At 39.6% G+C, this 18,816-nt stretch overlaps 1 protein-coding gene across 7 annotated transcripts in view; it reads left to right on the top strand.

Moving 5' to 3' along the window:
* Positions 1 to 18,816, top strand: part of AP2B1 (adaptor related protein complex 2 subunit beta 1) — a 144,753-nt gene that overhangs the window by 19,645 nt on the left and 106,292 nt on the right. For 2 of the 7 annotated variants that reach the window (XM_072644919.1, XM_072644914.1), the window contains exons 1-3: positions 2,146 to 2,283; positions 9,406 to 9,465; positions 16,400 to 16,505. In XM_072644919.1, the coding sequence (XP_072501020.1) occupies positions 9,429 to 9,465; positions 16,400 to 16,505 (143 nt within the window). In that variant the 5' untranslated portion in view covers positions 2,146 to 2,283; positions 9,406 to 9,428. Of the gene's footprint in view, positions 1 to 2,145; positions 2,284 to 2,555; positions 2,862 to 3,047; positions 3,161 to 9,405; positions 9,466 to 16,399; positions 16,506 to 18,816 lie in introns of those variants that run through there. The other 5 variants (XM_072644916.1, XM_072644921.1, XM_072644915.1 and 2 more) reach the window with 4 other exon arrangements.

The following is an 18,816-nucleotide window of genomic DNA, read 5'->3' as shown; positions in this document are numbered from 1 at the left end:
TTTTTAGTTTTGTCTGACCTCAATACTCATTCTCTGTGTAAGAATGAACAAGTAATTTCACCTTTCACCATCAGCAAAGTAGAGATAAAACTCCAATTAATTTTGTAAACAGCAAGGTATTCTCTCTGCACATACTTATAATTTATATATAATTCATAAATTTATATAATCTATAATATAAACATTTATGAGAGCTTTATTTATATGTTTATATCCATTTTATTTATCACAACAGTTTTTCTGGAAAGAACAATGAATTTGGAGGCTGGAGAGCTGGATTCAAATCCATTCAGGTTCTTTACTTGCTATGGGGGTGACCTTGGGTGTCACTTTACCTTTGTGGGCCTCAGGTTCTTCAACTGTATGAGGAGAGGGGTGGATTACATTATTCTTAAAACCCTTCCAGTTCTTAATCCTATGAGCTTTCTCATTTATTAGATGGATGACCATGCATGCATGGGCCATCTCTCCTGGTAGAAGGAAGCTCTATGAGAACAGGAACTATTTTTTTTTTGTCTTTGTGTCATTGGGACAGAGCTCACACTGTCTTACAGATCAGAAGTGCTAAAGAAATGTTTATTGAATTATTGAATCTCGTTTCTGAAATAGGGATAATACTTGCAACTAATGAACTTTTCAATCCTTAAAGTGGCATATAAATGTTATTTTTATGCTGGTCACTGATTAACCATTCATAGAACCATCTAATAAATATCAAGAGGGGAAGATAGTTTCTCTTTCCTAGGGATAGATTCTTATATTCGTTAGAATGTCTGAGTGCTGGACTTAGGAGTCTGCAAAGTAAATTTGATTTGGGTTTACAACATGGAAGCACTGTGGCACGGTGGAATGAGTGTTGCATCTGCAGTTGAAGGACCTAGATTCAAATCTGGAGTAATCCCTGTCTTTGTAGCCTAGGAAAGTCCCTGTCTCAAGTTCTCCAGGCCTCACTTTTTCCATCTGTTAAGTAAGAAGGTTGGACAAGGTGGCTTCATAGCTCCTTTCCAGCTCCAAATCTAAAACCATATGATTTTCTTTGCATGCCAGACTCCAATTTGGGACCAGGGATGTTTATGAACTGAATATTGATTTGCAGCATGTAGAATTGGAAGAAACCCAAGGGGTCATCTGGTCTAGTCTTTTCATGTTTTTATACTGTATTTTTTTATCCCTCATAGAAAGTAAGCTAGTTCAGGGCATTGTTGTCCATCGATTAACAACACTTTGTAGCCCTAAATAAACGTTTGTTAATTTTACTCATATGATCTTGGGCAAGTCCCTTAGCATCCCTGAGCCCCAGTTACCCCAAACTGTAAAACTGTGGGGTGAAACTAGAGCCCCTTATAGTCCTGGTTTTTATGGACCTGGGAAAAGTGAGGTTGTCAACCATGGTCATCGCTTGGTCTGGATTAAAATCCAGTTCCTGGGTTCTTTGGCTCACTAGAAGGACTAATACATTTACTTTCGGCAGAAGAGCAAAGCTTTCTGGGGAGTTCCCTTTAGCGGAAGGATTATTAACCTTTTCTGTGTCATAGCAGTCTGGGGAAGCTTAGAGACGCCTCTTTAGAATAATGCTTTTAGATGCAGACAATGTATAGAATTCAAAGGAAACCAATTATACCAAAAGTTATAAATATACGTACATACACACATATATTTAAAGTCTTCGAACCCCAGGTGGAGAATCTCTGCCTTGGAAAGCTTAGCCCAGTGTCCGGCCCACGGGGAGCTGGAAGACAGTAGGCGTTTAATCAGTGACATTGTCCTGAAAGAAACAACTCCCGAGGCAGCGATCTTTGGAAAAGGACCGTTTCTGCTTGGCTTTGTCCCGCCAGCACTTAGCCTGGTTCCCGACACGCAGCAGGGGCTCAGAAACCGTACGCTGGTTCACAGACTCTCTTAAAGTAGAACCTCCGCCCCTCACCGGGGAGAGCACCAATCGGGCAGCAGCAGGGAGGGCGGGCGGGGGTAGGGGGGAGTGCTATCTCCATGACGACCAGACGCGCCGCCGTTGTTCCATCCTGGGCTCGAGGCTCCCCCCAGGGGATGCTAGGAGCCCCGCCCTCGCCAACCCCCACCCCCGCGCGCCGCGACGCACGCGCCCTTGACGTGGGCGCTTCCCGTCGGCCATCTTTAGCCCTGGCAAAGGGGAATTTGCGCAGTGGCCGAGGCCGCCCCGAAAGGATTCGTGCTGGGCAGGAGCCCTTTGCCCGCTCGTCGCCCACGGCCCGCCGCCTTGTCCCTCCTCGCTTCTGCTCGCCTCATCCCTCCTCGTCGCCGCTGGTGAGTTCAGGCCTCCCGGTCTGTGGGTGCGGGGGCCAGTGGCGAGGGAGCTGGGGCTGTCGAGGCCGGGCGTGGCCGTGGCCGTGGCCGCGGGGGTCCGGGGAGGAGGAGGCGGGGGGGCCCTAGGGGCGTGGCCAGGTGAGCCCAGCGGGGGTGGGGGGGGCTGGGGATCGGGCGGTGCGGGCCGACTCCCGGTTCCTGTCAGGCTGCCGGGGCAGCTCCTGGGAAGAGGAGGGGGCGACGAATGGCCGGCGGGAGGGCGCGGGGCGCGTGCGGGGTCCCAGCGTGCGGGCGGCCCCGGCTGAAGCCCCCGCGAGGAGCGCTGCTGAAATCCGCCCTCCGCTCCCTCTCCTCCTCCAGGCTCGTTCTGTTCTCCCTCCCGGTCTCCCCTTCTCCCCTTTCCTCTCCCTCCCGTTGTCCTCTCCCCTTTTCGGTGCCTCTCCCTTTGTCTCTGTCCCCTTCATCACCAGGACCCCGTGAATTAGGTGGTGTTTCCCCTTTATTTTACAGATGGGGAAACTGAGGCCCTGAGGATAATTGCTATTTGTAAACGACGCCCAGGGTCGCGTAACCTCGGGGTGAGAGGCAGGGCTTGGCCGGAGCCGGTGGGGGAGGGGGCGGTCCCGGACAGGGGTTTGGTTCCAGCCGGCTCTGGGAAGGCCTGGGAGAGGAGACCACTGAGATCCCCTGGGGGTGGGGCTGGGGACTTAAAGGGCAGGCACTTACTCGGTTCTTCTGGAATTGTTGAATTAAATTGAACCCAGAAAAATGCAGACTGGACTTCAGATTAGGCAACATTCAGATGGGGGGATTTAGGCCTTAAAGAGCGTCAGACTCCCTCCACTTCTACAAACGTTGAGTGTCTACTGCATACAAGGTACTGCTCATTCATTTTAGATGGGAGGAAATTGGAGCTGGTTTTTTAGTTTTCAGATACTTTGGGGCTCAGTCATATCCCTTGAGTTTACATGGGAGGTGGGGCAGGGAGAGGAGAGAGGGAAAAGGGGAGGGAGAGGGGGAGAATGAGAATGTATGTATGTATTTTATTGGGTTCATCTGGTTGCTTGTAGTTCCCAGATTCCTTATTAAACACTTTTAACCTTTTGGGAAGTACCCTTCAAATGTCAAGCATCATCATCTTTATGGTTGTTGAAAAGATGGAAAGAAAGTGAAATTAGCTCAGGACTGGCTGAATGACTGGGGAACTGGGGATCTTAATGAGGAAAAATGTAAATTATTAATTATCTTCTTTGGATGCCTCTATGCTTAGCCTCTGGGCACACTTACAAAGTAATAATAGAAAGCATCTCGCTAAGGAGATAAAGAATGCTAGGAAAAAACCTGTAGCCCTTTCAAAGGCTAAGTGTGGTGGTTAGGTGAGAGCTGTTGGAAGTACCACAATTCAGTCTCCTCCTTGGCCGAAAAGTAATTGGGTTAATTCTCAGTGAAGCTGTATGCATGTGAGGTGGAATTTAAGGAAAAGCTGACTTTAGGGCTGTGAATGAAGTTAACTTTACTGGGAATAAAATGGGATGAGAGTAGGAGTTCTTAGCCTGGAGGCTGGGAACTTGATTGTGTGTATGATGTATGTATTTATGTGTGTATGTGTGTATACATGTGTATACATCAACTATGTTTTGGTATATTTACTTTCCTTCGATTGTTTATATATAATTTATGCATATAAAAACATTCTGTGAAAGGGTCTGTAGGCCTCTCACACTTGTGTCATAGGGACCCATAACATAACAAAAGTTAAGAACCCCTGGAATATAGTTCTTCCCCCTCCCCCTTCCTTGCCCTTTCCCATTGCTTTAAAAAACTATTTGGAACTAGTTTGCAAAACTATGCATATGGTTTTAGCCATAAGGAATGAACCAAATCAAATTTTTTTTTTATCCAGGTTTATTGCTTCTTACATTGAGGCTGTTGGATTTGTTTGCTTTGTAGCTGACTTTGTACATAGAAGTCCCAGTTGATAGCTTTGTATGCTCAAGACACCAAGGCTATATAAGTTCCTATTGTATGTAAGATATCAGGGATACAAAGATAGGGGTGGGGAGACCCACTTTGCTGTGAAGAAGAATTTGGTCTAGTGGGGACTAAAACCCATGTATTGATAACTGTGCTATTAATTAGAATGGCAGAGGTTAGAAAAGGTTAGAAGAGGGATTTGCAGAGGGACAGTTCATTTTTAGCTGTGTTATACAATGATTCATTGTGAGCTAACTGATATCGATAAGGTGCCATTTTCTCTTTATGAATTTCATTCAGTGTTTGATTCAAGGCAGAGTCTAGTATGCGTAATAGTCTTCATCCTTGGAATGAGAGATTGCTAGAGTGCCTTGACCTCACATTTTGACTAACTGACTAATTTCTTTAAGCATGAATCCTTCAAAGATAAAAGTCCTGGTTTTTGTGAAAGGAAGGGCTCAGTAGAATTTCTGACTGGTCAGCTAGCATTTTCTAGAACTTTTTGGTCTCAGGACCTCTTTATATTCTTAAAAAATTATTAAGGTCCCCAAAGAGCTTTTGTTTATATAGATTATAATCTATTAATATTTACCATATTAGACATTTAAAATGAATACAATTAAAAAATATTAATTTATTAAAATAGCAATAATAGCAGTAATAATCTATTACATGCTAACATTTCAATGAAGAATATATTTTTTGAAACAAAAATTAGTGAGGAGTGTCATTGGTTTACATATTTTTGGAAATCTTTTTAATATCAGACTTAATACTGGATTCTCATGTCTGTTGCATTAAATCTGCCTTAATGTGTTAAAATCCGACTTCCCAAAGATAAGAAGTTGGAAAAAGAGAAGTGTTTTAATAAGCAAATAATCCCTTAGTATTATAAAACACGGGGCCTAGAGTCAGGAAGACCTGAGTTCAAATATGACCTCAGACACTTCCTAGCTGTGTGACCCTGGGTAGTCACTTATCCCCATTTGTCTCAGTTTCCTTATCTGTCAAATGAGCTGGAGAAGGAAATGGCAAACCACTCCAATCAATATCTTTGCCAAGAAAATCCAGATCATAGAGTTAGACATAACTGAAATGAGCTGACAAGTTATTGTGAAAATAATTTTGACCTCTCAGACTCTCTCAGACCACTCCTTCGAGAATTCAGCAGCAGCAGCTGCAAATCAAGTGATTTGCCCAGGGTTACACAGCTAGTATATATCAGAGGCAGAATCAGACCTTCAGATCTTCCAGATTCCAAGTCATATGTCCAGCTGTTAGGTTATGAAAAATATGGATGGGTGATACTGAACAATGAAGCTTTTACTGAAGTCCACTAGTGACCTCTTCATGCCATGCGGGAACAGGGAAGGTGGAGCAGAAGGGGAACTTGGGATAGAATTCAGTGGTCATGGAATTTATTTGTTTTCCTGAGCAATGTCCGCCCCCTCCCCCCCCCCCCCCGAAGAGTTTTGTTTTCTAGACAGACATAATGACTTGTGTATGGTAGGCTTCATATACAAATAATTAGTGATTTTTATACTTAAGTGACAAAGCAGAGGGCCCAGGAACAGGATCTGTGAATAGTTTTGGGAAAGTACAGTGGGCCTGGGGCCTCTGGTCCTGAGAGGAGTGTCAAGGGGTTATTGCCACAAATACTGCCCCCCCAACCTAGGGTCCCAGAAGACAAAGACTAAGGGAAGACACGTCCCCCTCTAAAACATTACTGATATCTTGAGTTTACATTTATCTCAATTTCCATACATATCCCTCCCCCAGGAATCATTCATTTTAACAAAAACAAAAAGGAAAAAAGCAACTGAGCAAAACTAACAGCCCATCAACTGAGTTTTACCGTATATGGTGTTGACAGTCTGTCACCCTTGCAAAGAAGGGAAGGAGATGCATTTTGTCTTCTCTTCTTTGGGGCCATTCAAACTTGGTTATTATTAATTAAGCACCTGTCAAGTTAGTTTTCCATTTGCTATATTGTAGCTATTGTGTATATTGGTTTTGTTTTGAGTGAACCTGTAGCCCAAGAGGGGATGGAGGGGTCTGTGTCCTCCCCGTGGGAATCTCCTTTTTCCCTTATCTAAAACTTGAGTAATTGTTGTTTAGATGGTATTAGGATATTAAGACATTAAGGTTTTATTAAGAAGTTTCAAGTCAAATGACTTACCTGGGATCACATTTGCAGTATGTATCATACTTCAAGACTTGTAGTTGAGGACAGTTCTATCTAAACCACCCCTGTTTTTCTGTGTATTTATTTTCCTAGTTTTGCTGATTTCACTAGCGTTGGTTCATACAAATCTTCCCATGATGCTCTAAGTCCTTCATCCTTTCTTATTCCTTTATTCGCATACTGCAGTTTGTTTAACTATTTCTCAAATTATGGGCATCTACTTTGTACCCCATTATTTTTTACCACAAAAAAGAATGGCTCTTACTATTTTGGGGTATGTAGGACCTTTATGTCTGTCTTTAACTTCCTTGGGGTATATGCCTAGCAGTGACATCTCATGCTCCAAGAGTGTGGACATTTTAGATTTTTTTTAAACATCAGTCCAAATTGCTTTCCAGAATGGTTGGACCAATTCACAGCCCCACTAACAATGTCCATCATTCCAGTCTTGTCATTGTTGCAAATTTGCTAATATGGGTGGTCTCAGTTATTTTGACTACATGCCTCATAGTAGTGATTTGGAGCAGTCTCTTATATTATTGAGTGCTCTAGCTCCCACTGGGATCTCTGCTTCCCCATGGTTGTGTCTTCCTGAGGGGGAACACCACCAGGCTTTAACTACAGCTGTGTGCCTGAAACCTATTTGTGATGTCTCCCTTAATTAGAAAGTGAACATCTCTAGAGAGCAGAACTATCGTGTTATTTCTATTTCTATTCTTGCTTAATAAGTATTTAATAAATGTTTTATTCATTCACATTGACTCTTATCCATTGGAAAGGATCCTGCTTCTTTCTCTTAGAGCCATTGAAGTTTCAACATTAACACAGAGGGACCCTGAAAGGGTGGTGGCCAGATTTGGGGGAGAATCAGCAGCCAGCCTGAAGTCCCAACTCAGCCTAGGACTGGGGTGAGGAACCTGTGGCTTCAAGGCCAAATGTGGCTCTTTAGATGCTTAAGCGTGGCTCTTGGACTGAATCCAGACTTCATGGAACAAATATCTTTAATAAAAAGATTTGTTCCGTAAAACTTGGACTCAGTCAGAAGACCTCACCCACGGACCTAGAAGACCACATGTGGCCTTGAGGTCTCAGATTCCTCACCCCTGGCCTATGACCTGAGTTTGTGAGGCACTGTGAAGAATCCTGACCCTGGGCTGGGCTTTGGCTTTTAGGCATGTTCCCTAAGCACTCCCTGTGTAAATCTCCTGGGTCCTTCCCTTCTCCCTTCAGAAATGCCCAAGTTTCCCCCATCCTTAAAAAAAAACAAAAACAAAGCCCTTACTAGATTCTACCGTCCCTTCAAGTTATCTCTTTCTTAGCTAAAGTCCTAGAAAAAAATCTGCCTATACTCATTGCCTCCAGTTCTTCTGATTCCCTCATTCCTTTGCAGTCTGACTTCTGACCTCATCACTTGACTGAAATTGCTGTCTCTAAAATGACAAGCATCTTAATTTCCAAATCCACTGACTCTTTTTCAGTCTTGATCTTTTTTCAATGTCTTTTTTCTAATGTCTGGATTTTCTACTTTTTTTTAATATCTAGATTTTGACACTGTCGAGCACCTTTCTCCTTGATATTTTCTTTGTGCTCTCCTCGTTTTCCTTCCAATTTATCTATTCCTTTTTTTTCTTTTGTTGTTTCATTATCCTGACCACTCTACCTAATTGTGGTTGTTCCCCAAGACTCTGTCTTGGGCCCTCTTCTCCTTTGTCTACATTCTCTCTTTTGGTGATTTTATCAGCTCCCATCCCAGATTAATAGATCAAGGTTTAATCACCCCATGTCCTGGAGACATCTCAAACTCAACCCATACAAAAGTAACTCATGTTTTCCTGCCACACTCCCTCCTCTTTCAGTTGAAGGCACCATCTTTCCATAACATCAGCATTATTCTTTTCTCCTCACTCTCCCTCACCTCACAGTCAGTTGCCAAATGATGTGGTTTATACCTCTACACCATTTCTTGTATCCAACCCATTTTCCCATCTCCCAAAGCCACCAACTTGGTTCAAGCTCTCTTTGCCTCTTGTCTAGATTTTGCTCCCTGGTGCTTTCCTTGGCCTCTTGCCCCACTCCACTTCATCCTTCCATAATGCTGCCAAAATGACTTTCCTTAAGCACAGATCTGACCACATTGTTTCCTTACTTGGTAGGCCTCTGGGGCACACTATTGCCCAGGAAACTGTCACAGTAAGAGGTAACTTGAAGGTTTGAAAGCATTTTTATTTTACTGCTGGATAAAATGTAAACTCCTCTGCTTAGTTTTTAAAGACCTTTAAGGGCATGGCCCCAACCTAGCTTTCCTGCCCTCTTGTATACTACTCCTTCGGTACTCTACATTCTTGCCAAACTAGCTTCTTCTTTGCTTCTTAGAAACAACACTCACCTCTCCTTTCCATCCCCTTATACTAGTCATCCCTTGTAACTGGAATGAGCTCCCTCCTCACTTGCATTTCATGGAAACCCTCTTTCCCTTCAAGGCTTACCCCACACACCACTTCCTCTGTGAATCATTTCCTGATCTGTCTTCCTTCCCAACTAATTTCTGTTTAACCTCTTTGTATTTTTTCTCTTTGTTTTGCTTAAACTTCCATGTTCTTTTTGCTTCTCCCGCTGGAGTGTAAGCCCCTTGCAAGTAGGGAATTAGATTTCTACAGCCACGTGCTGCATGAATGCTTGTTGATTGATTGCTCCAAAAGCATAGAGAGAAAACAGATTTTCCTATAAAGAAAATAATAGGAAGAGAGAGTTTTTCCAAATAAATTTCCCATTTTTTTTCCAACAGATCTAGTTTTAGCTTTTGAAGCATTCTTGGATGATATCACAGAGTTAAGGCAAGCTCAATACCTTATCTTCCACTGTCTTTGGCTTTGGAACATCAGTAATTTTGTCTCCACTTGTAATGCTGAGTGATCTGGCAGGAGCTGCTTTATGTTGACTAAAAGAATCTTTCCTCATTGCAGGTATACCTTAAGGAGCTGGAAAAATGACTGACTCCAAGTATTTTACGACCAATAAAAAAGGTAAGGCCAGGTAAATGTGTGAGATTCTTAAGGAAATGATAAAAGTATCATTACCTTCAACCAAGGTCTTGACTCAGACCCACCAGTGAATAAGATGATATCACTGGTTATAGGACTGTTTTAGAGAAATGTCTTGGTGTTTGAATGTGCCAGTAAGCCTGTGGAAGGTAATCCCAGTGTTTCAGGATGGTAAAAAAAAAAAAAAAGAATTCTGTTTAAAGCCATGCCCAAGCGTCTTTGTCTCCTCTTGATTTGGGAGGAAGAAGGGAAAATCTTCCATGCTTTTGGCTACAAAAGCTGAAGAAATGATTAGATTACATATCAGAGTGATGCTTACTTTGGAATAACAACAACAAGAAACAAAAAAGAGTGAACTGCCTAACCATTTTAGGTTCTGGTTGGATGAGAGGTGGCCTGTGAGGTTCCTTTCCAATCAGAGATTCTTTGTTCTCAAAGACATCCTGGCTGAATAGACTCTAGTTCTCAGGTCTGGCACTGAGAGTTAAGTCAGGTGCCCCATTCTGGCCAGGGCCAGTGATACCACCATGAGCTGTGATACAGATTTTTCCATCCGAGTGTAGGACTAGGAGCATTGGCTGAGAGCTCTCTTTCAAAAATCTGCATTCACTTACTCTTCTAAAAATACAACTTTGAACCACCCCCTCAGAGATCTGTGCCTAGCTTCCCTTGTCTGAGCTCACTTGGGGTAGGCAGCTTATCCTTTTTAGTCACTGGTTTTACTGCCTAAGATTAACTTCCCAAGATAGGAATCTTGGTGCATTGGGGAAAAACACTGCATTTGGAGGGAGAGGGCCTTGTTTGGACTCCTGGCTCTACCAGTTCCTTTGTGCTTTTGGGCGAGTCATTTAACCTCCATTTTTTCTTTGCCTATACAGTAGAAGAGTTGAACTACATGATCTCTCTGACCCCTTCCAGCACTAAATCTATGGTCCTATGATATCAGTAGGGATCCACAACATGAATAAAACTGGGTTGATCCTGCTTCTTCAGTGCTATGTTTTCAGACCTTTACCTGCACTTTGTGAATAAATTTCTCTTATGATAGACATGGGAAATTATCCTGAATAGTACTCCTTTCTATCTTGGAGGTAACCAGTAGAGCCCAAAGACTTCTGGACATGCTTAGAAGACCCAGCTAGAGTTTAGTGCTGTTGTCATGGTTCCACCATTATTTTAAGATTCTGTCCTATCATGAAGTAGTTTTTAAGTTTTGAAAGAATTTTTAACTTTCTTGTTTGAGGTTAAACCTTTCATGTTGCTGCATACTAGGCACCTTAGTTGTCTCCCTTTTACCTTTTTTGTTGAAATGCTAGAAAACAATCTTTTGGCTTTTTAATGTTTTAAAGTGAATGCTTGATCTCTAACTATATTTCCTTATGCAGAAATTCAGATTAATCTTAATCATCTTTCCATTAGAGAGAGCATGTACTGAATCACTTCTTTTTTATATTGCTTTGTCCCATACCTTGGCTTCCTTTATTTCCCATAATCAGGCTTTTCTGATTGAGTGTCCACTCATTTAGGAGTATTTTTGTTTGTTTTAGTGGCAGAGAGTGGAAAGGAGGACAGTAGAAGTCTTTCCCTAGTTGATTTCTTACGGTCTCTTTCTATTCCATCCTTGTTTTGGATTCCTTGTGTCTGATTGCCCCCAGGGACCCTCATAACTTGGCTTCCTCCACGAATGTCGTGTCTGTCTTCTACTCCTCTAGCTTTTTTTGATTTTCTTAATGTGATCTATTCTCTTAAATTCTAAGGATCAGCCTGTTTCTCCCTTCCTTTCCATAGTATTTTACATGTTTTCATGACTGAACTGTCTTCTGTTCTGTCTCATAGTGATATAATTAGAGGGCTGTTAGGAGGAACTTAATATCCAGTGCCCATTGTTCAAGGGGCTCTGTTACTTTCCCTTATTCAGGCATTTATAACATCAGCCTAGCAGTTAGGCCTTTATTAGAGCCAATGCTATCATAAACGTTAAGTTGAAAAATTTTAAAATAAAGGAAAGAACACAAAATTTGAGTTACCCTTCTCTCAAATTCTATTTTAGACAGTTTAAGTATCTTCTGCTACATCCTTTTTGGATTTTGCTGCCCCTGCTGCTCATGATGCAGTGTTTCTGGAATCCTGCTGTTTGCTTATTTGGGGCTCTCAGGAAATAAATGATGGGAAAAGAGCAGATTTTGGCAGCTTTGAATTTTGAGGGAATCCAATTCAGCCGACTGTTTTGGCTATGCTGTTTTGTTTTGTTGACCAAAAAAAGTAATGTTTCATTTGGAATGTCTTACCTTCTATGTTTAAGTGGGTATCAGTGGCACAGACCCTACTAGAGGTGCATTATCCTATGAAAATTGTAATGTGCTGGTATTCCCCTTTTCCTAGTTGTTATCCCACTGAATAGTATTGGAATGCACTTATAAACAATTTATATCAAGGATGCAAGGGTAATTTGACATTAGGAAAAGAATGATTGTGATTAATTATATTAAAAACAAAAAGCTCCAAACTACATAATTGTCATGTGGTAATATTAACATATTAAGCCACATATTAATAATGTAGAAAAAGCCTTTGATAAAGTACAATACTAATTTAGGCAGAAAACATAACAAAGTGTAGGTATAGAGGGTTCTTTTTCTTTTAGTATGACAAAAGTATCTAAAATGAAAAGCAAATATTATATGTAAATATAATGGGAAACAATAGAAGCTTTCCCAGTAAGTCTTAAGAGTAAAGCAAGGGTACTTCCTTTCCCTGTTGTTATTTGATAGAGTTTTAGAAATGCTACTAATCAGCAATAAGAGAAGGACATTAGAGATAAGCAAAGGATAAGCAAAAAGGAGACAAAACTATCTATTTGCTGATGGCACTGTGGGTTACTTAGAAAATCTTAAGGAATCTGCAAAGAAACTAATTGAGATGACTAGTAGCTTTAGTGACCTTGCAGACTACAAAATAAATCTATAAAACACAACAGCATTTCTATATAATAATTCAAAGAAATATTAGAAAAAGAAATGCCATTCAAAGTAATGACAAAATATTTGGGAATCCATTTACTAAAGCCCATGGGACCTGTATAGATTCAACTTCAAAACATTCCTTAAAGAAATAAAGATCTTAAATAACTAGAATGCTGTTCAGAGTTCATAACTGGGCCATGCCAGTATAATAAAAACAATAGTACTGCCAAAGTTAATTTACAGATTTACTATTCAAACTACCAAAGGGGGTTGCTTTATAGAGCTAGAAAATAGATGAAGAATTATCTGAAGGAACGAAATAGCAGAATGTCAAGGTAAATTATGAAAAAAGTTAGGAGTGAACATGGAATAGTATTTCCATGCCTTAAACTGTTTTATAAAGGAGCAATCATCAACATCATTTGATATTGGTTAAAAAAAATAGAAAAATAGATCGGTGGAACATATTAGCTGAAGAACAGTCAGAAACTATTGAATTCGATAGATCTATGTTTGATAAATCTAAAAAAAATGGAAAAAACTTATTTGATGATGGGAAAATTAGAAAGCAGATTGGCAGAAATTGAGCTTACACAGAATTTTGCCTCATATTCCACTAAGTTCAAAATGGACATGTATGATTTCTTGCCTTCTCAGTGAGTGGGGGAGGGAAAATTTGGAACTTAAAAATAAAATTCCACTTTAATAAATGGATACGTGAACTGAATATTAAATATCATACCATTAAAAAGTTAAAAGAAAAGCAAATCATAAACTTCACAACTGTATACAAAGGGTTGCTGTCTTACTGTAATAAAGGATAGAGGCAATTGTAAGACATAAAATGGATAATTTTGTTTAAATGAAATTCGAAAACATTTACACAAAATTAATGCATTTAGGATAAGAAGAGAAATGATTGGGGAAAATTTTTTCCTATAAAATATCTATGATAAGAGATTTTTATCTAAGATTTAAATTACTAAGAGAAATATTTAAAACTAAAAGCCATCCCCTAACAGATGAGTGGTCAAAGGATATAAATAAATAATTTTCAAAAGAAGAATCACAAACAATTAACCATTTGAAAGAGTGCTCCAAATTGATAATGATAACAGAAAGGCACATCAAAACAAGCATGAGGTTTCATACTCAGCAATTTAGCAAAGAAGATAAAAGAATTATTAATTCTTTTATTATTAATCTTGTAGAAATTGTGAAAAGACCAGCATACATGTTGGGGAGTTTTGCACCAGTACAACTGTTTTGGAAAGTAAATTGAATTTATGCACATGAAATGGCATATGTATATGTCTCCTTTGGCCTCCAGAGTCCACTACTAAACATGTTTGATAAAACTCAAAAAAAAAAAAAAAAGGAAAAAAATGGATAAACCTCAAAAAACAGGAAAAAACATTTAAAAAAAAGGCAACAAAAAGTTATTAACAAGATGGCTTCATAAGTACTAAAATTTTTTTAATAGCTTTTTTTTTTTTGTGGTAACAAATAACTAGAAATAAAATAGATGCCTAGCGATTGGAAATGCCTAAACAAAATATGGTCGATACCGTGTTGTGAGAAATGATGAACGTAATGACTACAAAGAAGCATGGAAGAGCTTGTTGCAAAGTGAAGTAAACAGACGTAGGAAAACAGTATAGACAATGATTATAATAATGTGGTTGGAATGAACAACAACAAACCAATCAGAACTTAGAGTTGCAAAATTTTGGTGATCAAACTTGTTCTCAAAGAAGAGACAGAAGATACTTCTGTTCCTTTATTCCGTACGTCGATTGGTTTTGCTGAATTTTTTTACTCTTCTTTTTGAAACTTTTTTTGTTGTTGTAAGGCACTTCTCTTCTGGGGTGAAGGAAAGTTAGAGTGGAAATTGTTAGTAGGTCTGCCTTCTTGGAGATAAACAGGACCTATGTGAATATAACTGTAAAATGCTCTGCAAAAATAAAGCCAGACCTAAATAATCGGAGAGATATTAATTGCTCGTGGCTAGGCTGAATCAACATGAAAATTATAGGTCTGTCTAAATTAATTTGCTTATTCAGTGCCGTATCAATCAGACTACCAAAGAATTTCTTTTTAGAGCTAGAAAAAAATAATAAAATTCATTTGGAGGAACAAAAGGGAAATAATTTAAAATAACAAGAAGAAAAATGGCCTTGAAGGACCAGATCTTAAACTTAAACACACACACACACACACACACACACACACACACACACACACACACTCTCTCTCTCTCTCTCTCTCTCTCTCTGTATATGTGTGTGTGTGTGTGTGTGTGTGTGTGTGTGTGTGTATATACATATATACATATATATATATATACACACACATATACTACATATTAACAGCAGTCACCAAAGCTAGTTGACACTGGTTAAAAAAATAAGAAAAGTTAATCGTTGGAACAAATTAGGAACATGACATCCTAAACTAATTGAAACATAGTTTTTCTTAAACCCAGGACCCAAACTATTTGGATAAATATTCAGTATGTTACCAAAAAACTGCTGGGAAAACTGGAAAACCATTTGGAAGAAATTACATGTAGAGTGACATCTCATACCATATTCCATATTCAGCTCCAAATGGAGAAAAGACTGAGATATAGAAGGTCATCATAGCAAATTAGAGCAGTATATATCCTCCAAAGAGATCAAAGGCAGAGAAAAGGGATCTTATAGTAACACTTTTGTTGTATCAGAGAACTGGAAACTAAGAGAGTGTCTATCAGTTGAGGAACAAATAGTGGTATGTAAATAGTATTGCAACCTAAGAAATGATGAAAAGGATGGATTGAAAGAATTTTGACAAGATTTGTAGGAACCAATGTAGAATGTAGTAAACAGAATAATCTGAGTAATTCATCCAATGATTACAACATTGTAAAGGAAAATAACTTTGAAAGACTACAGTGATCAGCCATGATTCCCAGAGGATATCCAGATGAAGCATGGTACCTGTATGTTGACAGAGAGATAGATGATGAACTCGAGGTACAGAATGGACCATACATTTTCACATGTGGCCAATGTATGGATTTTTTTTTTTGCTTACATGCTTATTTATAATAATGGAGGTTTTTTTTAAATTTTGAGGGAGTGAATTTGAGGGACTGATGGGGGCAATAGCTGGTGATGCTGCAGGAAAAGAAAGAAGGTCATTGTAAGTACAGAAGAAAATAGAATGAAGTTTAGAGGAAGACATAAAGAAGCGGGATAGCTCTGAAGATAACATACTGAATTTATAATTAGCTCTGAAAGTAATTGTTGAATTTATTATATGTTTAAAAAATTATACATAAAAGTGGCAATTTCACTTTTTGCCTCTTTTTCTTTACTTTATATCGGTAAATATTCATATTTATCAAGTTCAAAATGACAAAACTTATTTTACTTTTGAAAAAGAAATGCAAAGTAAACTTGTTTGCCTGTGTTTAGTTAATTCCAAATCTTTCTAAGCTACTTCCTTAAAGAGGTTTGCTATTTATCTTAAAAAATTTTGAAACACATTGAAACTAAATAATTTTAAGTATGTGTAGTCATCTGTTTGATATATAAATATATAATTTCCTTGCTCTGTTGTTAGAGACACTGCAACTTGTAACATATTAATACTAAGGTTTCATGAAGTATCATGTACTTTGATGTCAGTTGAATGAGTACTGAGGTTCTGCAAGTCAAGGTCACCTTCACCCATACACTACGTGGATTCTTGTTACTCCTGGTTTGGTCTTTATGCATGGCTCAGTAGAGTTTCTGGGACTTGGGATTTATTACCCACCCTTCCATATGCCTGTCATATATATCATGACTCCTCTGGATACCTTTCCTGGTTTTGTTTATTTGTGAAGTGCAGCCTAAGTTTTGGTTCCTTGGCTCTGGGACTCTCTCTTAACACATTGTCTCTCTCTCGCTCTCTCTGTTTGGTAGGAGAGATCTTTGAACTGAAGGCAGAGCTCAACAATGAAAAGAAGGAGAAAAGGAAAGAAGCTGTCAAGAAAGTGATTGCAGCCATGACAGTGGGGAAGGATGTCAGGTAAGGGGTCATGTGTGGGGGCTCTCTCCTTCTTCCTTGTCTCCTGTTTACTTTTCCTGTTACCCTTTTAATTTCACCTCCTTTGGTAAGGCAGAGAGTCCTCCCTAAATTCCATCAGGACTGACTCCTTTGTTATTTCTACTCTATTTTCTACTCAGATCATGTCCTAGGAGAAGATGATGAGTTTGATTGTGTTGTACACTGATCTAGCTAGCACTGCACTGCTATGGAGCCAGCATCCTTGTGAGTCTGGGAGCAGGATGTGTCCATGCAATGTTGAAACTGCCTCGGGAGGCAGAAGCTCCTGTGATTCCTTCTGTGTTCAAGTCAACACTATTGATTGTTTAGGAGCCCAGAATGCATATGCTGAATTAAAGAACCAGCCTATTTTAAGAAATCTGTCTAGTTTGAACAGATTACAATGTTTCCATGATTTAGCATAATTATTTTGGACTTTGAAATTTCTTTACCAGATGTGTGAGACCATAACATGTCTTCATGAAGGATATTCCATAACAGTTACTGTCTTTTTGATCACACATTTGACTGAAATATGTAGAGAATAAGAGAGTGACTGAGCTTATTTTTGGTTGATCATAAAAAAGTGTTTTATTTCGTAGAACAAAATACAGCCTTCGAAGGCTTTCCTCCAACAGGGTTCCTACTATGTATATATTAGAATCATAGAAGATTCCTTGCATCATGTAATGGCAGGGGCAGCTAGGTGGTGCAATGGATAGAACACCAGCCCTGGAATTAGGAGGACCTGAATTCCAATCTGGCTTCAGACACTTGACACTTGCTAGTTGTATGACCCTGGGCAAGTCACTTAGGCCCATCTTTCTCTCAAAACAAAACAAAAACATGTAATGACAGAGATAACATTGTTCAACCCCCTGATAAGTAATTTTTAAAAAGGCCTAAAATAATGAGACTTGGGCTTACCAAAGGTGTTTGCCACTGTCATGGAGGAGGTCCATGACAGTGTCCAACAGGAAGAGGAAATCCCTTCCGATTGGTGAGATAGTAGAGTTATTCCTGTTTGTGAAAGGCATTGCACTGTTGGTATCAAAGCCTAGAACACTGCAGAGTGTCCTGAATGAGATCTGTCATCACTGAGGAGAATTCGTTCTAACAGTTCCCACAGAAAGAGTCAAATAAAAGAATGTCTGTTGTCTAGGCTGATAAGCAGTTGAATGCACAGTGTGTAGAGTTGTCCCTTGGACTCTTAGGTCTTGGACAGACATTGTAAATGAACAATGAACTAGGCCCGGAATTGAATATGAGGAAGACTGTGAGCTAGACTGGCTTCAGGAAATTACTAGTCCTGACAATGACCCCAGCCTTCTATCAGACAAAATTTTAAAACAAATTTTTAAACACCAGTATTCTTTGGAATACCACAGCTGCCTAAGGATTGAAATTCTTGGTTTTCAACAGGGCATCAGAATTTTGTGGTGAATGTACGTGGAGGACATTATTGGAATTTCATGAGTGGATAAAGAAGATTGGCCAGTTCTGGAGAGGGCAGGATAACTGATAGTCCTTAGTGTTCCTTTGGTATCTACATGATGTCAGGATATTTAGAGCAAGAATCCTAGCTGCTTGGGGGGACCCTCTGTGGTAAACTTGTGGGGGAATGTAGGAGTCATTTAGGAAGGGCCATCTGGATCCTCTGTGACCTGCAGGATCTGGGAGTGCACATGTGGATGAGGCACAGAAAACTTTGACTTCAGTGGTTTTTTATGTTCAATTTTTTTTTAGTGTACTAGGAGATTCAAATTTTAAGCTGCCAGTTGGTGATTGTCTAATTCAGTGGTGGGGAACCTATGTCCTCGAGGCCCTTTTATTAAGGAGATTTGTTCTGTGAAGTTTGGATTCAGTCAAAGAGCTGCACATATGGCCTTGAAGCTGCAGGTTCCCCACCCCTGATCTGGTTATTGGGTTGTTTATGCCAAGGAGAAAATCTCTTACCTTTTCAACTCAAACTCAACTTCCACTTGAGGACATTTTACTTTTTTCCTGTAGTGGTTTTTTAAAAAAAAAAATAATTTTTTTTCAAGTAACAAGCCATTTAAAAATGAATCTATTCCTTCTATTTTCTCCCTCCCCTATTAAGAAAATTAAAAAAAAAACAACAAAAAAAACCCCAAACGAGACCCTTGTGACATTGCTCCATAATCTAGCAAGACATGTTCCCGTATTTACCATGATTAGAAGTTTCCTTTTCCCCCCATGGGTAACACTGATAGTCTTTTCTCCTGTTTCTGGCTCACAGCTTTTTTGGTTCACCCTGATGCCTGTCGGGTAG

The sequence above is a fragment of the Notamacropus eugenii genome, chromosome 2 (assembly GCF_028372415.1).
Source record: "Notamacropus eugenii isolate mMacEug1 chromosome 2, mMacEug1.pri_v2, whole genome shotgun sequence".
Lineage (NCBI taxonomy): Eukaryota > Metazoa > Chordata > Mammalia > Diprotodontia > Macropodidae > Notamacropus > Notamacropus eugenii.
The sequence above is the reverse complement of the archived record's forward strand: the minus strand, read 5'-3'. Positions and strand labels throughout refer to the sequence as shown.